The sequence below is a fragment of the Bombina bombina genome, chromosome 6 (assembly GCF_027579735.1).
Source record: "Bombina bombina isolate aBomBom1 chromosome 6, aBomBom1.pri, whole genome shotgun sequence".
NCBI classification, from domain to species: domain Eukaryota; kingdom Metazoa; phylum Chordata; class Amphibia; order Anura; family Bombinatoridae; genus Bombina; species Bombina bombina.
The window spans coordinates 310891902-310910286 of record NC_069504.1 but is presented as its reverse complement, the minus strand read 5'-3'; the positions used below and the strand labels follow the sequence as shown (position 1 = coordinate 310910286).

The window sequence follows — 18385 nt, the reverse complement described above, 5'->3', positions numbered from 1 at the left end:
GAAGACACCCTAGGGTATTTCAAAAGGCCCATGTCACATATTTTTGTGAAGCCCCTTAGTCACAACACCTGGCCAAATGTAATGGTGATTTTTTTTGCATGCGTTTTTTGCACAAACACTGCACTTTGGCTGTCTCTGTCATCAACCTTTTATGTTTTGCAGCTATAAAACACACATATTAGTGTTTGTCAAGGTCCTACGAGTAAAACAGTACCCCCCATGTACAGGTTTTATGGGGTTTACAGAAGTTACAGGGCCAAATATGGGGTCTGCCCATTTCAGTTTTTATGCATGGAAATTTGGCACCTTAATTTTCTGTGCCTATGTCCTCTTTAAGACGTTATAGCAGCCCAGGAATGAAAATTACCCCATCATGGCATACCATTTTCAAAAGAAGACACCCTAGGGTATTTCAAAAGGCCCATGTCACATATTTTTGTGAAGCCCCTTAGTCACAACACCTGGCCAAATGTAGTGCTCCTTTTTTTTTGTATGCGTTTTTTGCACAAACACTGCCCTTTGGCTGTTTCTGTCATCAACCTTTTATGTTTTGCTGATATAAAACACACATATTTGTGTTTGTCAATGTCCTAAGAGTAAAACAGTACCCCCCATGTACAGGTTTTATGGGGTTTACAGATGTTACAGGGCCAAATATGGGATCTGCCCATTTACATAGAAAAAATTTTTATGGGCCTTTGTCCTCTTTGAGACATTATAGCAGCCCAGGAATGAAAATTACCCCATCGTGGCATACCATTTATAAAAGTAGACAACCCAGGGTATTGAAAAAGGACTATGTTTAGTCTTTGTTTGTAGCCACTTAGTCACAACATCTGGCCAAAGGTAATGTTCATATTTCAGTTTTAGTTTATCACAAAAACACTGCCTTTTTGCTGTTTATATCATCCTTTTATGTTTTACTGCTATAATACACCCATCTTTGTGTTCAGCGATGTCCCATGAGTACAACAATACCCCCTATGTACAGGTTTTATGTGGTTTTAGGAAGTTACAGTGCCCAATATAGGGTCTGCCAATTTGCATGGAAATTGGGCATATTGATTTTATGGACCTTTGTTGCCTTTGAGACAGTATGGCAGCGCAGGAATGAAAATTACCCCACCATGGCATACCATTTGCAAAAGTAGACAACCCAGGGTATTAAAAAAGGACTATGTTTAGTCTTTTTTTGTAGCCACTTAGTCACAAAACCTGGTCAAATTTAGTGGTCATATTTTTTTATTTGCTTTTTTCACACAGACTTTGCATGTTTTCTATTTAGATCAACATCATTATATTTTTTACTGCTATAATACACCCATATCTGTGTTCAGTGATCTCCCATGAGTGCAACAATACCCCCTATGCACAGGTTTTATGTGGTTTTAGGAAGTTACAGGGCCCAATATAGGGTCTGCATAGAAATTTGGCACATTGATTTTCTGGCCCTATGTTGCCTTTGAGACAGTATGGCAGCCCAGGAATGAAAATTACCCCCCTCATGACATACCATTTGCAAAAGTAGATAACTCAGGATATTCTAAAAGGAGTATTTTAGTTGTTTTGTATAACTTATAATGGCCTTAGAGTGGATGGGCTTAACATATAAAGGGACAGGACAAGGTCAGGGGATTTATGAAGTTAGGAATACAGAATAATAAAATAAAATAAATTAGGAACACATACAGATTGCTTTCAAATTAAAAGTTTAACTCTGTGTGATATATTCGAAAGCAATCAGTGATACAGAGGCCAGGTTGAGAGGGGCAGTCAGGGCAATGGTAACTAGAATCCCTCCTCCCTCCTTTTTTATAGCAGACTCTGCATCTTTTCTGGGGTGTTAATTTGCAGGCAGTGGGGGGGATCCTAGTGGGAAAATGCCTGCCACAGAGTCGCTCAACATTTTCAGATTGAACAGTGGGAGGATTAGGGGTCTGGTTAAACAAAATATCAGATGTTACATTTAACACAAATTCCAAAAAAGTATAAGTTTTCCCTGTGCCTGTTTTTTTGTACAGCACATATGCATTATATACTGCGATCTGCATAATATAAAAGGCTACTTTTTTGTACCAAGTTCTAGTTTTTCTTTGAATTAGATATGGCTGCAGGCACCGGTCAGCTAAATCTACCCCCCCCATGTTTTTGTTGTACTCCACAATGCACTTTGGCTTTCGGATCTGTGCAGATCTTCCCTTCACAGACACTGGCACTGTAGCTTCATCGTGCATTGTGGAGAGCATGTACACATCTTTTTTAATCAGTGTACCGAAGGGCCAGTAGCTCATTGTGGCGTAAAGCTGACGTTGTGCCCCTACTTTTTTTTCCATATGTCAGCTTCTGGGGGAAACCTTTGCGATTTTTTCTTGTTGTGCCACAGGCCACGGTTTCAAAATAAAACAAAAATTTTAATAGCTCTGTGCTGGTGTAAAAATTATCGAGCCACAAATGGTACCCTTTATTTAGCAGGGGTAGTAGGAGATCCCACACAATTTTCCCACTTGTGCCAACTGAATCTGGGCAGCCAGGTGGATCCAAGTGGCTATCCTTTCCCTGGTAGATGCGAAATGCCCAGGTATACCCAGTACTGCATTCACAGAGCTTATAAAATTTTACCCCATAGCGGGACCTCTTGGATGGTATATATTGCTTGAAAAGCAATCTCCCCTTAAATTTCATGAGGGACTCATCAATGCAAATGTCCTGCTCAGGTATGTAAACTTCTTTAAATTTTTGGGACAGGTGGCTTATCAGGGGCCTTAGTTTATATAACCTGTCATGCAGGGGGTCATTTTTGGGGGGGCACTTGGTATTATCATTAAAATGGAGAAACCGCAGCAATTGTTCATATCTGTCCCTCTTCATAACCCCTGGAAAAAGAGGGGTAGCCAGGATGGGGTTCTGGCTCCAGTATGAACGAATGCTGGGTTTCTTCACAATCCCCATTATTAATGTCAGGGCCCAAAACTTTTTAATCTCTGGTATGTCAGTGGGATGCCAGGTATTTTTTCTGACATACAGAGATTGGGGATTTTTGGACAGATACTGGCTGGCATATAAATTTGTTTGAGCAACTATATGCTCAAACATAGCATCTGTCAGAATCAGTGACATATAGTTTATTGGCTCACATACTGGAACATCACTTGTTATGCCAGGAGTCTCAGTAAATTCTGGCATTTCTGGGGCAGTGAAATTTGGGGGTATCCAATTTTGGTCATTTGTGCGACGCCTCCTTTTAGGTGGCGGGCAGGGAGCACCAGCATCAGATGTATCACTCAGGGGCTCTATATCTGATGCCGTAAGGGTTGCGCTGTCAGACAGAGCAGAGAGGGTTTCACTCCCTGAATCTGCGGCAAGAATGGCATAAGCCTCTTCTGCTGAATAGCGTGCCATAAGGGATTTTTTTCAGTACAAAGTACCACTTCACCACCACCAATTACCACTTCACCTTCCCCAAAATCCCACTAAACCACCCCAATTACCACCTCCCAATTACCACCCACCTATTCCCACCCACCCTATTCCCTTTTTTTTTTTTTTTTTTTAAATTATGATTTTTTCTTTATATATATTTTTTTTTTTTTTTTTTTTTTTATAAACTAAAAAAAAAAAGGAACTGGGAAGGGTAGTGATTGGGAACAGCAGGGAAGGGGTTAATAATAACTAAAGATCCCCACAAATAAACTTTTGGGCACTGATCAAAGCCCTGACAGGCTGATCACTGTGATATTAGGCTGATCACAGTAGCAGCTCAGTGATCAGCAGCAAAAACAATATATATATATATTTGTAACCCCCACAAATAAACCCCCAACGCTTTTGATCAACACTGATCAAAGCCCTAACAGGCTAAGCAAGTTATATTAGGCTGATCACAGTAGCAGCTCTGTGATCAGCAGCAAAAAAAATATATATATTGTTTGTAACTATATTTTTTCTCCCTCTCTAGCTTTCTGCAGCACACACCAACACTAAACTGTCTTCCTCTCTCTCTCAGATCGCACTGAGAGCAGAGAGGAAGCGGATACACTTGTAACAGCCAATGATTCCACTCATTGGCTGCTACAGTGTTACAGGGGACAATCGATACACCCCCTCCATGCTGATTGGATCCTGGGGGAGTGCCAGAGGTGCTAGGCACATCCCCCAACCGGATCCACAACAAACAAAATAACGGAGGGGGCACAGGAGCTGAAAACCGTTATGCCGTTCTATTCCGTCATAACGGCTCTAAAGCCCAGTGTAATTATGACGGAATGGAACGGCATAACGGCGTTAAAAGGTTAAAGAGACAATATACACCAATGTTTTCATATTGCATGTAATAGAAACTACTATAAAGAATAATATGCACAAATGCTAATCTAAAAATCTAGTATAAAACCTTTTAAAAACTTACTTAGAAGCTCCCGGTTTAGAACTGTTGAGAAGGTTAGGCTGGGACACCCACTGAAATGGGCTGGAAAGCAAAAAGAGCATATGAAAAGACCCTTTACACAAACAGGACCAAGCTGGATTAGGTAGACATCAGTATACTTCTGAAACTTTAGGGCTTGGTTAGGAGTCTAAAAGTCAGCACAATGTTTAAAAATAAGCAAAACTAACATTTTTACAAAGAAAACCCGGTATGGGCTATATAAATGGATCATCTACAAAACATTTATTCAAAGAAAAATCTAGTGTATAATGTCCCTTTAAGTGCCTTGTCCGTTTGCCTGTCTATCTATTTATCTAATTTATTATAGAGGTATTCCAATCAATAAGCCATTAGTGAAAAACACTTTAAGAAATTTGATACATCAGTGTTCTCCAGCCGGGTGGCATTATGAAGTAGCTGGGAGGGACAGTGTAATATTTTCTAATATTATATCATTTTCTGCTATCCAAGGGGGGTAGGGTATTGCGGAGGGGGGGCAGCTACACTACAGATTTTTTTTTTAAATAAAAAAAAAAGCCTAATTTTTAGCAAACTGGATACTGGCAGACAGCTGCTAGTACCCAAGATGGCGGCAAATAGGTAGAGGGGGGAGTGTTAGAGAGCTGTTTGGGGCAGATCAGGGAGGTTGGGTGCTAAGGGGGATCCTACACTGCAGAAAATATATATATATTAAAAACAAATTTATACTATAATCGCGTTTGTAACGCGTCCATCGCCAGTTGCGCACGTATCCTCAAAAGAATGTTGGCTGAGTGAGGCAGCCAAGAGAATGTTGGCTGCGCGCGCAGCCAAAATAATCCACCTAGATGCAGCGATTCTTTCACCACCCTGCCATTTTCGGAATCCACCTGGATGCAGCATAGACAAACCCGAATCCTTAATTAAAAAACAAACAAACATGCAACCGCACAAAATAAAAAACACGTAACAGCCTGCAGGAAGTATAACGAAAAAATAACTAACGTCCCGCACAAAGTATTAACAAACACCTAAATCGTCAACACCCACATCGCAAAATAATAAAGTTATCAACCCCTAATCCGCAAATAACACAATTAAAATATTAATCCCTAAACCGCCAACCCCCACATCGCAATAAAGCTATTTAACCTATTAACTCTTAAACCGCCAAACCCCACATCGCAATAACCCTAATTAACCTATTAACCCCTATACCGCCAACCCCCCACATCGCAAATAACTAATTTAATTACTAAGCCTCCTAACCTAACACCCCCTAAATTAACCCCAATTACTACTTAATTACAATTAAAATAAGAAAACTAACATTAAATTACAAAAAATATAACATTACAGAAAAAAATAAACAAAATTATCAAAAAAAAAAAAATTATACCCAATTCCTATGAAAATAAAAAAGCTCCCCCAAAATAAAAACACCCCCTAATCTAATCTACCAATAGCCCTTAAAAGGGCCTTTTGTAGGGCATTGCCCTAAGTTAAACAGCTATTTTACCTCTAAAAAATACTAAGTCCCCCCCTAACAATAAAACCCCCACCCACCTAACCCCCAAATAAACACACCTCAATCAGCTCTTTTTCAAGCCCAAAAGAACCCTAATGTAAAAAAACTAAACACTGCAAAAATTAAAATAAAAAAGCCTAAACCTAAGCCCCAAATAGGTACTCATTGTGCCTGAAGTTCGGCGCAGAAGGTCTTCTTCCAGATGGATCCATCATCTTCTATCTTCATCTGGAGTGAAGGCGGCGCGGTAGCGGAGGTGCAGAGCTGTGTTCCGTATGCCTGGATCCTCAACGGCAGCGGTCCTTTGCGGCGGTGGTCCTCAACGTCGTAGAGGCTCCTCTTCATGTGATCGTCTGTTGCACACTGAAGATTAAATGCAAGGTACACCATATTTATTGAAAATCAGCCAATAGGGTGAGAGCTACTAAAATCTTATTTGCTGATTTGAACAGCCAATAGGATTTCAGTAGCTCTAATCCTATTGGCTGATTTAAAAATTTCAGCCAATAGGAATGCAAGGTAGCCCAAATTGAGTGCGGTACCTTGCAGTCAATCTTCGGTCTATGATGGACATCGGATAAAGAGGAGCCTCCATGCCACTGAGGACCGCTGCCGTTGAGGACCGCCACTGAGGATCCAGGCATCGGGAACACAGCTCTGCACCTCCGCTCCGCGCCGCCTTCACTCCGGATGAAGATAGAAGATGATGGATTCGTCTGGAAGAAGACCTTCTCCACCGGACTTCAGGAACAGTGAGTACCTATTTGGGGCTTATTTTAGGCTGTTTTATTTAAAAAAATTTTTTTTTAGATTAGGGTTTTTATGGGTTTGAAAAAGAGCTGTTAGCCCTTTTAAGGGCAGTAAAAGAACTGAATGCCCTTTTAAGGGCAATGTCCATACAAATGCCCCTTATGGGGCAATGGGTAGTTTAGTTTTTTTTAGTGTTAGTTTTTTTTTTATTTTGGGGGGTTTGGTGGGTGGGGGTTTACTTTTAGGGGGCATTTAGTATTTTTTAGAGGTAAAAGAGCTATTTAACTTAGGCCAATGCCCTACAAAAGGCCCTTTTAAGGGCTATTGGTAGTTTATTATTAGATTAGGGGGTGTTTTTATTTTGGGGGGGGGGTTATTTTTATAGGGGTATTAGTTTAGATTTACATTTTTATTTTGGATAGCTTTCTTAATTTTTTTTCTGTAATTTTACTTTTTTTATTTTTGTAACTTTAGCTTGGGAGTTTGTATGTTCTAAATATATACTGAGTGTATGTGTATATATATATATATATATATATATATATATATATATATATATATATATATATATATATATATATATATATATATATATATATATATATATACAAAGAGCCTTTTATAGACTTTTTTAGACTTTATATATATATAAAGGGTTATTCAGGGATTCCTGACAGATATCAGTGTTACAATGTTACTATCCCTAATTTTGGAGTAAAAAAAATAGTTTGGAAATGGCAAAGTGCTACTTGTACTTATTGCCCTATAACTTGCAAAAAAAGCAAAGAACATGTAAACATTGGGTATTTCTAAACTCAGGACAAAATTTAGAAACTATTTAGCATGATTGTTTTTTGGTGGTTGTAGATGTGTAACAGATTTTGTGGGTCAAAGTTAGAAAAAGTGTGTGTTTTTCAATATTTTCATCCTATTTTATATTTTTTTTTAGATTAAATTATATATGATATGATAAACACAATGGTAACTTTAGAAAGTCCATTTAATGGCGAAAAAAACGGTATATAATATATGTGGGTTCAGTAAATGAGTAAGAGGAAAATTAAAGCTAAACACAAACACTGCAGAAATGTAAAAACAGCCCTGGTCCTTAACGATAAGAAATCTGGTCACTAAGGGGTTAAGGTAAAGGGATCAAGCTGTAACCTCTGAAACTCACTCAGAAATAGTTACAATTTAAATAAAATATTGTTAAAGCCCTAGTACAACAATTAAATGTTCTAATTTGATAGAGTATTTGTTGTTGTCTTGTGGTAACTGTTACTCTCACAGCACACTGGTTTACTGTCTCGTAGAAGCATCAATTATAAATATGTATGTAGCTACCAATTACTAGCAGCAGGGTGGTGTCTGATTTATAAGCTCAACTATGTAGAAGTTCTTTGTAGGGGTCATATGCAATCAGAGTTTGCAATAAGTGAGTAATGTCATGTGTGAGACTTCTAATAATAAGGGACAATAATGTCAAAAGGAAACATGATTCAGATGAAGCGTGCAATTTTAAGCAACTTTCTGCTTTACTTCTATTATAAATTGTTTTGTTCCTCTTTAATATCCTTTGTTGAAGAGTAAAGCTATGTATTCAGATAGCAGTCTATGGCAGCAGTGTTTGCAACTATGTATAACATTGCTATGTACATAGTTGCAAACGATGCTGCCTGATGGCTAAATACACGCTTATGTCTATTGTTTAATAGTAGAAGTAAATTTGTAAATGTGAAATTTATTTACAATGTTATACCCTATACAAACCATTTCAGTTTAATTTTGACTTTACTGTTCCCTTAAGCAGGGAACCATATGCCTTTAAAACGTGCTTTAATACAGGTAAAGCATAGAGGCAAAAGGGTGCTAAATATACATTAAACAGTTCTGATATAATTCTTAATATATCAATGACAGAAGAGATTGGTTTCATACACATTTTTTTTATGTTTCATCTCTGTGTTGTGGGTATATAACCTTAGTATGGTAAACACCAAAAATGTTATTGTCTAAAAAGATTATCCCTTTATTTACCATTCCCCAGTTTTGCATAATTGAAACTGTTATATTAATAAACTTTTTAAATCTATGACTATCTAAGCCTCTGCAGACTGCCTCTTTATTTCAGATCTTTTGACAGCCTTGTGTTTTGCGCAATTAGTGCTGACTCTTAACCTCTTAAGGACATATGACGGAATTTTTCCGTCATAAAACAATTGAGCAAACTGAAAGCTGCATCCTTAAAGGGTTAAAGAGATACTGAACCCAATTTTTTTCTTTTATGATTCAGATAGAGCATGCAATTTTAAGTAACTTTTTAATGTACTCCTATTATCAATTTTAAGCTTAGGAGCCGGCCTATTTTATTTTAAAACCTGGGTAGCACTTTCTGATTGGTGGCTAAATGTAGCCATCAATCAGCAAGCGCTACCCAGGATTCTAAACCAAAAATGAGCCAGCTCCTAAGCTTACATTTATACTGTGAAAAACTGTCAAATGCATTCAGATAAGAGGTGGCTTAAAAATTAGCATATGAGCCTAACTAGGTTTAGCTTTCAACTAAGAATACCAAGAGAACAAATCAAATTTTATTATAAAAGTAAATTGGAAAGTTGTTTCAAATTACATGCCATATCTGAATCGTTTAATTTGGACTCCACTGTCCCTTTAACAGATTAATTATGCATCAAATAACCAATGTGCTACTCTCACAGAGGCCATATCACCATTAGCTTTGTTTATCTAATTATGCATATTTTTCTTTTTGTTTTCTAGCCGTGCTATCAAGACAAATCAGGATCTTCAGCCAGAAACTCCATGGACACACATTTTCTTCAACGATTTTTGGGGAACTTTACTTACACATAGTGGCAGCCATAAATCCTATCGCCCTCTATGCACTCTTTCGTTTCGCCTTAATTATATCTTTGGAGGTCTGGATCCTTGGAGCTACCATCTTGTTAACGTTTTATTGCATTCTGCAGTCACAGGACTCTTCACAAATCTCTGCAAGGCACTTTTCGGTGGAGGCTGCTGGACCTTTATTGCGGGTTTTTTGTTTGCTTCTCATCCGATACATACAGAAGCAGTTGCAGGGATTGTGGGGCGGGCTGATGTAGGAGCGGGACTTTTTTTCTTACTTTCATTATTGTGTTACATAAAACATTGTGCAACAAGAGGTTACTCAGCCAGCAGCTGGTGCTGGATCTTATGCGCTGGATTTTGTGCCGCTTGCAGCATGCTGTGGAAGGAGCAGGGAATCACTGTACTTGCAGTTTCTGCTATTTATGATATTTTTGTGTTTCACAAGTTAAAAATGCGTCACATTATCCCTGCTGTCAGTAAGGTGAGTAAATGTTGTACTCAACAGTTTTGTTTCTGTGGTTTTTTTTTATATATATATTTTTTTAATTTCTCCTGATCCTGTGACTTAAAGGGACACTTAACCCAAATTTTTCTATTGTGATTCAGATAGAGCATGCAATTTTAAGCAACTTTCTAATTTACTCCTATTATTAAATTCTTTTCATTCTCTTGGTATCTTTATTTGAAATTGAAGAATGTAAGTTTAGATGCCGGCCCATTTTTGGTGAACACACTGTGTTGTTCTTGCTGATTGGTGGGTAAATTCACCTACCAATAAACAAGTGCTTTCCATGGTTCTGAACCAAAAAATAGATTAGATGCCTTCTTTTTCAAATAAAGAAAGCAAGAGAATGAAGAAAAATTGATAATAGGAGTAAATTAGAAAGTTGTTTGAAATCACGAAAGAAAAAAATTGGGTTCAGTGTCCCTTTAATTAAAGGGACATCAATTTCAAAATTGTTTTGAATGCAGATAGAGCGTGTAGTTTTAAACAACTTTGCTTTGTTTTTTTTTTATCCTTTGCTGAAGGAGCATTAATGCACTACTGTGAGCTAGCTGAACACATTTGGTAAACCAATGACAATAAGCCTCCAGCAGTGCATTGCTGTTCCGGAGTCTACCTAGGTATCCTCCTGGAAGGATACCAAAAGAATGAAGCAAATAATAATAGATCATATAAATAAATTGTATGTTGTTTAAAATTGCATGTTCCAATCTGAACCACGAAAATGTGATTTTGTCTTTACTGTCCCTTTTAATTACACTTCTATATTTTTCATCTATAAAGTTTTCAGCCTATTCCAGTAATTTTCAACTGGGGTGTAGGGATACTCTGGGTGCGTGTCACACTGGACTAAAGTTTTAAAATACACAATTCCAAAATTATACGTTTTGTGTTTAATACCCAAAGGTTATTTATAGACTCAGTGGCACGTTCTTTCTTGGCAGTAACAAAATAGGAACAGCACGTGGAACTATTTCATACTAAGATTTGGTAAAAAAAACAAAACAGTTGTTAGCTGCAGAAAAAGTGAGGTCTTATCCTACATTTTACATTACTATAAGAAAACAGAAAAACTGTTCCACGAAAATAGTACATGGTTAACAAAAACTTTAAAGGAAAGGCTTTATGACCTTAATATGTATATCTTAAAGAAGATAGGTGAATTGATAGAAACCTTAGTGTATATTATAGGATTAAATAAAGCAGAGGAAAAATGCATAAGCAGAGCAATACCAGAAGGGGTCATGATCTCAAATTAGTGCATAGTATGTTTGGTCTATTGTACAGAAATGTTGATTGATTCAGGGAACAGAATTCCAATAAAATTGGTAAAGTCAAAAGTAGTTGAAGAATGCCTATGATATGCAATAGAGCACTCTAAATTAATTCTACACGTCACAAAGAAATGTGAGCAGACCTGATAGGGGCCTTCTGGTTCCGATCTGCTGTCAGAATGTGTTTTTATGCTCTGTCAGAATAGAAACTCTTCTTCCTAAAAAATATTTATTAAAATAATGCGTGAACTACTGTCTATGTATTTTATTTCAGTTTTTAGATCATTGTACTACATTATTATTAGGTTTCACAGTTTTAAATTTGAAAACTCATATGATTGTCACAGGAATTTCAAAATCACACCGAGAAATGCTGGGATCCACTGGCCTAGTCTATTTTGTACATTTGTATTTTAAAGATTGTTCAGTAGATGTCTATAAAAAAGTACAATGTAGTTAGGTTTAGTTTTTGCTGCTCACCAGAATCTAAAACTTTGATTACAACCACTAAATGGACGAGGGGAAAAAAAAAAAAATATTTATTAGAGAACAGTTGAAACTAATATGGTAGGGTTTTTTTTTTTCAGTGCTAAATTATTCAACTGTTGTTGTGCTTGTAAGTGGTTTAACCCTTTAAAACAGTAAAGCTATTGTCCCTATCAGCTAATAAACATTTGTACTGCAGAATCATTTTGGCTTTACCATTTTTTAATTGAAAAAAAAAATCTTTAACAGGAAGTGCCATCAATTTGGAGCCAGGTGTCATTAGTTGTTTATAATTGCAATGTCGTTCAAACATAGCAGAAATATCAGTTTTTAACGCAAAACACAGACACCGAAAATACTATAAGTTCAAAAGTAAAATTCAATCACAAAATAGGCCCACTTTGTTTTTTTTCCATTAATAGAACACACACTAACTTATCAAGCCATGATAAAGATACTGCACATACCAGTATAATATCTAGGAGCACTGAAGAACTAAATTAAAGGGACATTAATCTGCTGCGTACAACTACAAAAGAATAGTAACTACTCATTATGTTATTGCAGTTCCTCCTGTTCCTGCAGCTCTTTTCAAATCCATTCTCCTGTTTTAATAGCTAGATACTTAAAGTGAAGGTAAACTCACCCTAATTTCGATCTAGTATAACATTCTTTTTTTAAAATAAGTAGGAGTTTCATTCATCAATTGTTATATATGTGTGTATATATTAAGTTCTCTCCGTTATAAACTATGCCTAAACTATCCACTAATTCAGCCCGTCTATTTTTTTTTATTTTCTGTGTATGTCACGTTTTTTCCCCAACCAATTGAAACTCTGGCCGTTAGGCGGCCGTCATTCGATATCATCCGCCCCTTGTTTTATATGCGCATGCGTAATTTATTTAGATTCAGAATTAATGCCAAGAGCGCACCCGTTTGATTTCGCGCATGCGCAGTAGAAAATATTGCCCGGCGATTATGCGCATTGAAAAGCAGTATCGCGATTTGCGCATGCGCATTGCAATCTGAGATTGTGAACGCGCCTTTGTGACATATAGAGAGCGGGTGGGACCGCTGAAGACGTCACACAACGAAGAAGGAGGAAGTAGGGATGGGGAGGAGTCGGGTTCCAAACGGTAGGGAATTAGTAATGTATTTTTTATTAAAACTATGGCAGCAATATTTAAACAAAGTTAGCGACTACATGCATGAGAAAATGATAAATGGGAGGTTGTTTTCAAGAAAGAAAAACTTTACCTTCACTTTAAGCTCCGCCTCTTCATACTGGTTGCCACCATTTTGGAGACAAAAGCAGTGGGCACTCACAGATCAGTGAAATTACCTGCTTTTTGACAGCTGTATAATTTGCTCGGGTTAGGGTGCATGATACATAATGTAAGCTTTACATTTTTACATATTCTACACAGTTTTAAAATTACACAAAATACATTTTTAAAAAAATCAGCAATAATATAGAGCAATGCAGCCACAGTAAAAATGTAAAGCTTCTGCTCTGTATCGAGCACACTAACCTGAAGCACATTATACAGTTGTCAAAAAGTTGATAACATGTATATGTAAATGAGCACTACTACTGTCACACATGTGAGAATACCTGTGCTCCAAGATGGCAGCCCCCAGTACAAAGAAGTGGAGCTTCACCGTTAAACAACTTTTCAGAGCTTAAAATAGAAATACAGCTTTAAATAGAGCTGCAACAACAGAAGGAAAATCAATATCATAGTGAGTAGTAATCATCATAGGGTAGTTGTGCCCAAAAGTTTAATGTCCCTTTAATTGTAATGCATCAATTTCAGTTGTTTTAATAATGCTATATGTATAAAAAATAATTTGGGGTTTAAATGATAAATTGCAAATCCTATTTTGTTCAACACCTTACCAGCTCCTCCCTCTTTTAAATAAAGTTCAGTTTACATAACCAATAGGAGTCAGTATTGCTGGGATGCCAGATTAAAGGGATACTGAGCACACTTTTTTTCTTTCGTGATTCAGATAAAGCATGCAGTTTTAAACAACTTTCTAATTTAATCCTATTATCAATTTTTCTTCATTCTCTTTGTATCTTTTTTGAAAAAGCAGGAATGTAAGCTTACGAGTCTGCCCATTTTTTGGTTTAGCACCTGGGTAGCACTTGCTGTCTGGTGGCTAAATGTATCCACCAATCAGCATCGCTATCCAGGGTGCTGAACCGAAAAGGCTCTTAAGCTTACATTCCTGCTTTTTCAAATAAAGCTACCAAGAGAACAAAGAAAAAATGATAATAGGAGTAAATTAGAAAATGACTTAATTACTTACTTAATTGCATGCTCTATCTAAAGCATTAAAGAAAAAATGTGGGTTCAGTATCCCTTTAAATGTTAGATTTTATGTGATTATTGTCAAAGGAGAGATATACTGACTGAAGTGTTATTGCGCATGAGCACAGCATTTTAGATCCTCTTATTTCTCCATAGCAATAGGTACATGGGAAATTGCTGATTTTTGCTTTTATGGTTTGGTCCATGGAAATTCTCATTGGCTATGCTACCCCTGCTGACTTTACAAAACAAACAACAAAGCAGGAGTTGGTAGCCAGATGGAGTCTACAAGAACTAAATATTAGTTAACTACAAAAACCTAAGCATGCAGATTTGACATATATAAATATAAAACTGCTGTATGCTAATAGAAAATAAAAAAAGTGATGTGTTAAATATATCACTTCATGTCCCTTTTTGTCAAAAAGTAATTATATCTGCCCTACATTTTATACAGAAACATAAGGAGAAAAGTAAATTGTCAGATCATCTTATTGTATTCACATGCCTTGCTGCAGAATGAATTTAATAAAACAGAAATGCTCGAGTAATTGTACATCACTAAAATAACATGCCCCCTCCCTTCAGTTGCTGTCTGTATCTTATTTGGCTTTTTTATCTTCTGTGCCCATAAGCTTCTCAAAATATTTTAGTACGACTCAATAGATATTCTGTTTCTCAATGAGTTAATTATCTTGTTAATTCTCTCCTGACCTCTTTTCCTTTATTTCGCTGCTACCTCCTTTGTAATCCGCTGTTCTGTTCGCTCTTATCTTGGATCAATCCCAGAGTTCCCTGCAAGATACATAAAGCCAAAAACAATGCTGACATCTGGCTAAACTTACTTTTTTAAAAACTAGTGGATATTTTTAAATTTTCTGCTAATACCCACTTAAAGCAAACAATCCAAAATAAATTAGCGTTAATTTTAATCTCTGCTCCTACTGAGTTTTCTGTTGCTATTAAAGGGACAGTAAACGTCTTGTAATCACAAGGCATTTATGGTGTTGCCATAGAATAACATAACAGCTAAGGCTTAATATTTTTAAAATAAATTTACTGCAATTATTTTTCAATAGCCAAATGACACCCGCCATTTGCCTTATTTGGAGGAGCAAATCTGGGCTTTAGTCTACAGACAACAAGGCTAGTCAGTCATAAAGACAGTAAAAAATCAAATGTTTTGCAGTTGTTATCAGCTAAAGCCAATAAGGGACATATATGTAACAGAGCTAGCCTTTGAGAAGTTAGCAGGGGGATTTTTAGGTTCAGAGAATTAAAAACTGCTCATATTCAGAGCTAAATTACATAAAAATTATTTACAATAATGACTAAAAATACAATGCACAAGTTGTTTCATTGTGCATAACTAAACATTTTATATAAAACACTCAAGATGTTTACTGTCCCTTTAAAAGGGTCATGTCATGCAATAATACAGTGCTCTGATGTTTCAAACCATTTTATTTTTAAACAAATTTATAGGGGCTAAACATTTGTACCATGTGACTTCATCCTGAGTAGAACATGGCTGGCACTGGAAGTTAAGTTCATAATCCCTCTTCTGTTTGGCCCACTAGCCATGTATTGCTCACTGCTCAGATGTATCAATGCATTGCAGCTCCTGATCAAAACTTTGTATTTATCCCCTTTGCTGGGATTTAAAACAACATCAAGGAACATTTTGTTAAAGGGACAGTCTACAATAGAATTGTTATTGTTTTAAAAGATAGATAATCCTTTTATTACCCATTCTCTGTTTTGCATAACCAACACTGTTACATTAATATACTTTTTACCTCTGTTATTAACTTGTATCTAAGCATCTTCTGACAGCCCCCTGATCACATGACTTTGTATTTTATTATCTATTGACTTGTATTTAATACTGTGTTGTGCTAAATCTTAAATAACTCCTTGTGCTACAGTGTTATCTATATGGCCCACAGTCTCTTGTTGTGAAAATCAATTTAAAAAGCCTGTGATAAGAGGTGGCCTCCAAGGGCTTAGAAATTAGCATTTGAGCCTACCTAGGTTTAGTTTCAACTAAGAATACCAAGAAAACAAAGCAAATTTGATGATAAAAGTAAATTGGAAAGGTGATTAAAATTACAAGTCCTATATGAATAATGAAAGTTACTTTAATTATAAAATGATCTAAAAAATGCAATAATACAATGCTCTAGTTTAACATGTCCCTTTTAAAGAGTCACCTCACAACAGTACTGCTAACATTAAAGGGATATAAAACCCCTTTTTTTTTCATGATTCGGATAGACAATGCAATTTTAAGCAACTTTCTAGTTTACTCCTATTATAAATTTTTCTTCGTTCTGTTGGTATCTTTATTAGATAAGCAGGAATGTAAGCTTAGGAGCTGGCCCATTTTTGGTTGAGAACCCTGGGTAGCGCTTGGTGATTGGTGGCTAAATGTAACCATCAGTCAGCAAGTGCTACCCAGGGTCTGAACCAAAAATATGGGATGGCTCCTAAGCTTACACCCCTGATGTTTCAAATAAAGATACCAAGAGAATGAAGAAAAATTGATAATAGGCGTAAATTAGAGCATGCAATTTTAAGCAACTTTCTATCTGAATCGTGAAAAAAAAATTTGGGTTTAATTTCCCTTTAATGTACTTTTTAAAGTTTACTTCCTGACAAATACAATCTGCTCTGATGCCCACCTACCTGCCACTAGATATTATTATTATTATTAAAATATATAAATATATGTGTGTGCGTTTATATATAGATGTTTTTTTTTTGTGTGCTTTTTTTAATGCTATTAGGTAATTTCAGCCAAGATTTATTTGAATTTCATTTTAGAACACATTTTACCAAATAACTTTATTGAAAGGGACAGTCTACACCTTAGTCATCTTAAATTCTTACTTTAGATTAAGCTGCAAATATCCTCATGTACTCCTTTTTATATCATACAGCACTAACAGTAAAAAAGTTGTTTTAAAATGAATATTGTATCTGGTCACTTTAAAATGGCTGACAAGCTCCGCCCACTGATGACATCACGACCTGGGCTCCATCTATGCACTCTGCTGAATAGCATTGACAGTCTGTTGAATCCAATTAGTGAGTCTTTTGTAACTATTGAGTCCTTTTAATAAAGCTCATGATGTCATCAGGGGGCAGAGTTTGGCAGCTATTTCAAAGGGATCAGACACCATATTCATTTTAAAATAACTTTAACTTTTTCACTGTTCTTGCTGCATGATATAGAAAGGGTGTAGAAGGCTATTAGATGAGTAAGGTGTAGACTGTCCCTTTAATATTTGTATGAAGATGCCTTTTAGCTTGCTTTAGTGCACATCCATTTTGGAAGCAAAAACAAGTCTTAATTGAAAACTATTTTTTTTATATACAACTGCAATCCTCTTCAGATTTGGATTTAGCAGTTTTATATCTGCCAAGGCAATAGCAGGTTCATTTTTGTTTCATTTTTTTACAGGTGTATGTACAGATTTGGTCTATTTTTGCTTTTTCAGGCATTCTATTGTTTATTTGGAAACAGGGCGAAATGTAATGTGTAATGACAGGTCCTGGTGTGTATTCATGAGTTAGTGTCAACAGTTGCCAAGTATCAATTGGTAGAGGGGTTGACATGTGTTTGGACTTTTTAGTTTATCATCTCCATAGGGCTGTAATACCCAGATGGTTACTGTATGCTCGACTGGTCTGTTTGTTACTGTCATCCTTTGAATTATTATAAGGTGCTTTGTTACAATACATTTTTATAGTATCACTTAAAGGGACACTAAACCCAAATTTTTCATTTCATGATTAAGATAGAGCATGCAAATTGAAGCAACTTTCTAATTTACTCCTATGATCAATGTTTCTTTGTTCTCTTGCTATCTTTATTTAAAAAGCAGGAATGTGATGCATAGGAGCCGGCCTATTTTAGTTGAGAACCTGGGTTATGCTTGCTTATTGGTGGGTAAATGTAAGCCTCCAAAAAGCAAGCACTATCCATGGTGCTGAACCTAAAATGGGCTGGCTGCTACAATTTAAATTCCTGCTTTTTCCTGCTTGATTATAGTAGTAAATTAGAAAGTTGCTTAAAATTGCCTGCTTTATCTGAATCATTAAAGAACAAATTTGGGTTCAGTGTCCCTTTAATTTGCAAATGTAAATATGGGCATTGTATAAATAAATGTTTCCAGTATTACATGTTTTAATACAAAACTGTATTTTTTTATGAGAACTGTTAAGCATAGTTTTTTTTGGGGGGGGAA

The 18385-nt window shown here is 36.2% G+C and overlaps 1 protein-coding gene across 1 annotated transcript in view; it reads left to right on the top strand.

The window, feature by feature from the left end:
- Window positions 1-18385, top strand: part of TMTC2 (transmembrane O-mannosyltransferase targeting cadherins 2) — a 711043-nt gene that overhangs the window by 157489 nt on the left and 535169 nt on the right. Inside the window, exon 2 of the mRNA XM_053716930.1 lies at window positions 9459-10029. Within this exon, the coding sequence (XP_053572905.1) occupies window positions 9459-10029 (571 nt within the window). The remainder of the gene's footprint in view (window positions 1-9458; window positions 10030-18385) is intronic.